Genomic DNA, 5,000 nt, shown 5'->3' with positions numbered 1-5,000 from the left:
CAGGTGGGTGGAGCAGGGGATACTAACCCCACCTCCACCTGCAGGTGGGTGGAGCAGGGAGATACTAACCCAACCTCCACCTGCAGGTGGGTGGAGCAGGGAGATACTAACCCAACCTCCACCTGCAGGTAGGTGGAGCAGGGAGATACTAACCCCACCTCCACCTGCAGGTGGGTGGAGCAGGGAGATACTAACCCCACCTCCACCTGCAGGTGGGTGGAGCAGGGAGATACTAACCCCACCTCCACCTGCAGGTGGGTGGAGCAGGGAGATACTAACCCCACCTCCACCTGCAGGTGGGTGGAGCAGGGAGATACTAACCCAACCTCCACCTGCAGGTAGGTGGAGCAGGGAGATACTAACCCAACCTCAACCTGCAGGTGGGTGGAGCAGGGAGATACTAACCCAACCTCCACCTGCAGGTGGGTGGAGCAGGGAGATACTAACCCAACCTCCACCTGCAGGTAGGTGGAGCAGGGAGATACTAACCCCACCTCCACCTGCAGGTGGGTGGAGCACCTGCAGGTGGGTGGGCAGGGAGATACTAACCCCACCTCCACCTGCAGGTGGGTGGAGCAGGGAGATACTAACCCAACCTCCACCTGCAGGTAGGTGGAGCAGGGAGATACTAACCCCACCTCCACCTGCAGGTGGGTGGAGCAGGGAGATACTAACCCAACCTCCACCTGCAGGAGGGTGGAGCAGGGAGATACTAACCCAACCTCCACCTGCAGGTAGGTGGAGCAGGGAGATACTAACCCCACCTCCACCTGCAGGTGGGTGGAGCAGGGAGATACTAACCCCACCTCCACCTGCAGGTGGGTGGAGCAGGGAGATACTAACCCCACCTCCACCTGCAGGTGGGTGGAGCAGGGAGATACTAACCCCACCTCCACCTGCAGGTGGGTGGAGCAGGGAGATACTAACCCAACCTCCACCTGCAGGTAGGTGGAGCAGGGAGATACTAACCCCACCTCCACCTGCAGGTGGGTGGAGCAGGGAGATACTCCACCTGCAGGTGGGTGGAGCAGGGAGATACCCCAACCTCCACCTGCAGGTAGGTGGAGCAGGGAGATACTAACCCCACCTCCACCTGCAGGTGGGTGGAGCAGGGAGATACTAACCCAACCTCCACCTGCAGGTGGGTGGAGCAGGGAGATACTACCTCCACCTGCAGGTGGGTGGAGCCTAACCCAACCTCCACCTGCAGGTAGGTGGAGCAGGGAGATACTAACCCCACCTCCACCTGCAGGTGGGTGGAGCAGGGAGATACTAACCCCACCTCAACCTGCAGGTAGGTGGAGCAGGGAGATACTACCTCCACCCAGGTGGGTGGACCTCCACCTCAACCTGCAGGTGGGTGGAGCAGGGAGATACTAACCCCACCTCCACCTGCAGGTGGGTGGAGCAGGGAGATACTAACCCAACCTCAACCTGCAGGTGGGTGGAGCAGGGAGATACTAACCCCACCTCCACCTGCAGATACTAACCCCACCTCCACCTGCAGGTAGGTGGAGCAGGGAGATACTAACCCCACCTCAACCTGCAGGTGGGTGGAGCAGGGAGATACTAACCCCACCTCCACCTGCAGGTAGGTGGAGCAGGGAGATACTAACCCCACCTCAACCTGCAGGTGGGTGGAGCAGGGAGATACTAACCCCACCTCCACCTGCAGGTGGGTGGAGCAGGGAGATACTAACCCCACCTCAACCTGCAGGTGGGTGGAGCAGGGAGATACTAACCCAACCTCAACCTGCAGGTGGGTGGAGCAGGGAGATACTAACCCAACCTCAACCTGCAGGTGGGTGGAGCAGGGAGATACTAACCCCACCTCAACCTGCAGGTGGGTGGAGCAGGGAGATACTAACCCAACCTCAACCTGCAGGTGGGTGGAGCAGGGAGATACTAACCCAACCTCAACCTGCAGGTGGGTGGAGCAGGGAGATACTAACCCAACCTCAACCTGCAGGTAGGTGGAGCAGGGAGATACTAACCCAACCTCAACCTGCAGGTAGGTGGAGCAGGGAGATACTAACCCCACCTCAACCTGCAGGTAGGTGGAGCAGGGAGATACTATCCCAACCTCAACCTGCAGGTGGGTGGAGCAGGGAGATACTAACCCAACCTCAACCTGCAGGTAGGTGGAGCAGGGAGATACTAACCCAACCTCCACCTGCAGGTGGGTGGAGCAGGGAGATACTAACCCAACCTCCACCTGCAGGTGGGTGGAGCAGGGAGATACTAACCCAACCTCAACCTGCAGGTAGGTGGAGCAGGGAGATACTAACCCAACCTCAACCTGCAGGTAGGTGGAGCAGGGAGATACTAACCCAACCTCAACCTGCAGGTAGGTGGAGCAGGGAGATACTAACCCAACCTCAACCTGCAGGTAGGTGGAGCAGGGAGATACTAACCCAACCTCAACCTGCAGGTAGGTGGAGCAGGGAGATACTAACCCAACCTCAACCTGCAGGTGGGTGGAGCAGGGAGATACTAACCCAACCTCAACCTGCAGGTAGGTGGAGAGACCTGGGTTCAATACCTATTTACAATGTTTTGGGTGTGTGTGTGTGTGTGTGTGTGTGTGTGTGTGTGTGTGTTAATCTCTCTCTGTGTGTGTTCATCTCTCTCGTGTGTGTGTGTGTGTTTATCTCTCTCTGTGTTTGTGTTTATCTCTCTCTGTGTTTGTGTGTTCATCTCTCTGTGTGTGTGTGTGTGTGTGTGTGTGTGTGTGTGTGTGTGTGTTTATCTCTCTCTGTGTTTGTGTGTTTATCTCTCTCTGTGTTTGTGTGTTCATCTCTCTCTGTGTGTGTTCATCTCTCTCGTGTGTGTGTGTGTGTGTGTTCATCTCTCTGTGTGTGTGTGTGTGTGTGTGTGTTCATCTCTCTCTGTGTGTGTTCATCTCTCTTGTGTGTGTGTGTGTGTGTGTTCATCTCTCTGTGTGTGTGTGTGTGTGTGTGTGTTCATCTCTCTCTGTGTGTGTTCATCTCTCTTGTGTGTGTGTGTGTGTTCATCTCTCTGTGTGTGTGTGTTTATCTCTCTCTGTGTGTGTGTGTGTGTGTGTGTGTGTGTGTGTGTGTAGGTGCTGTCCAACCCAGAGTTCCTGGCTGAGGGTACGGCGGTGCGTGACCTGAAGGTGCCAGACCGCGTTCTGATTGGTGGAGACGAGACGGCTGAGGGTCAGAGGGCGATCAGGGCTCTGTGTGACGTGTACGAACGCTGGGTCCCCAAGGCCCGCATCATCACCACCAACACCTGGTCCTCAGAACTCTCCAAACTGGGGGGGGGGGGTGTCGACTGACTACAGTCTGCTGGGATTAACTGGTACGTCTGGGGGGGTCGCTGTCTGACTACAGTCTGCTGGGATTAACTGGTACGTCTGGGGGGGGTGCTGTCTGACTACAGTCTGCTGGGATTAACTGGTACGTCTGGGGGGTCGCTGTCTGACTACAGTCTGCTGGGATTAACTGTACGTCTGGGGGGGTCGCTGTCTGACTACAGTCTGCTGGGATTAACTGGTACGTCTGGGGGTCGCTGTCTGACTACAGTCTGCTGGGATTAACTGGTACGTCTGGGGGGGTCGCTGTCTGACTACAGTCTGCTGGGATTAACTGGTACGTCTGGGGGGGTCGCTGTCTGACTACAGTCTGCTGGGATTAACTGGTACGTCTGGGGGGGTCGCTGTCTGACTACAGTCTGCTGGGATTAACTGGCACGTCTGGGGGGGTCGCTGTCTGACTACAGTCTGCTGGGATTAACTGGTACGTCTGGGGGGGCGCTGTCTGACTACAGTCTGCTGGGATTAACTGGTACGTCTGGGGGGGCGCTGTCTGACTACAGTCTGCTGGGATTAACTGGTACGTCTGGGGGGGGGTCACTGCCTGACTACAGTCTGCTGGGATTAACTGGTACGTCTGGGGGGCGCTGTCTGACTACAGTCTGCTGGGATTAACTGGTACGTCTGGGGGGGGGTCGCTGTCTGACTACAGTCTGCTGGGATTAACTGGTACGTCTGGGGGGGTCGCTGTCTGACTACAGTCTGCTGGGATTAACTGGTACGTCTGGGGGGGTCGCTGTCTGACTACAGTCTGCTGGGATTAACTGGTACGTCTGGGGGGTCGCTGTCTGACTACAGTCTGCTGGGATTAACTGGTACGTCTGGGGGGGGGTCGCTGTCTGACTACAGTCTGCTGGGATTAACTGGTACGTCTGGGGGGTCGCTGTCTGACTACAGTCTGCTGGGATTAACTGGTACGTCTGGGGGGGTCGCTGTCTGACTACAGTCTGCTGGGATTAACTGGTACGTCTGGGGGGGGAGTCGTGTCTGACTACAGTCTGCTGGGATTAACTGGTACGTCTGGGGGGGCGCTGTCTGACTACAGTCTGCTGGGATTAACTGGTACGTCTGGGGGGTCGCTGTCTGACTACAGTCTGCTGGGATTAACTGGTACGTCTGGGGGGGGGGTCGCTGTCTGACTACAGTCTGCTGGGATTAACTGGTACGTCTGGGGGGGGTCGCTGTCTGACTACAGTCTGCTGGGATTAACTGGTACGTCTGGTGGGGGGGGTCGCTGTCTGACTACAGTCTGCTGGGATTAACTGGTACGTCTGGGGGGGTCGCTGTCTGACTACAGTCTGCTGGGATTAACTGGTACGTCTGGGGGGTCGCTGTCTGACTACAGTCTGCTGGGATTAACTGGTACGTCTGGTGGGGGGGCGCTGTCTGACTACAGTCTGCTGGGATTAACTGGTACGTCTGGGGGGGTCGCTGTCTGACTACAGTCTGCTGGGATTAACTGGTACGTCTGGGGGGTCGCTGTCTGACTACAGTCTGCTGGGATTAACTGGTACGTCTGGGGGGTCGCTGTCTGACTACAGTCTGCTGGGATTAACTGGTACGTCTGGGGGGGGCGCTGTCTGACTACAGTCTGCTGGGATTAACTGGTACGTCTGGGGGGGTCGCTGTCTGACTACAGTCTGCTGGGATTAACTGGTACGTC

The 5,000-nt window shown here is 57.0% G+C and overlaps 1 protein-coding gene across 1 annotated transcript in view; it reads left to right on the top strand.

Moving 5' to 3' along the window:
• LOC135506614 (UDP-glucose 6-dehydrogenase-like) overlaps window positions 1-5,000 on the top strand; it is an 18,569-nt gene that overhangs the window by 1,033 nt on the left and 12,536 nt on the right. Inside the window, exon 2 of the mRNA XM_064925940.1 lies at window positions 3,083-3,281. Coding sequence (XP_064782012.1) covers window positions 3,083-3,281 — 199 coding nt within the window. The remainder of the gene's footprint in view (window positions 1-3,082; window positions 3,282-5,000) is intronic.

Source organism: Oncorhynchus masou, chromosome 20 (assembly GCF_036934945.1).
Source record: "Oncorhynchus masou masou isolate Uvic2021 chromosome 20, UVic_Omas_1.1, whole genome shotgun sequence".
Taxonomy (NCBI): domain Eukaryota; kingdom Metazoa; phylum Chordata; class Actinopteri; order Salmoniformes; family Salmonidae; genus Oncorhynchus; species Oncorhynchus masou.
Note: the sequence above shows the minus strand (reverse complement) of the source record. Positions and strands in the feature narration are given on the sequence as shown.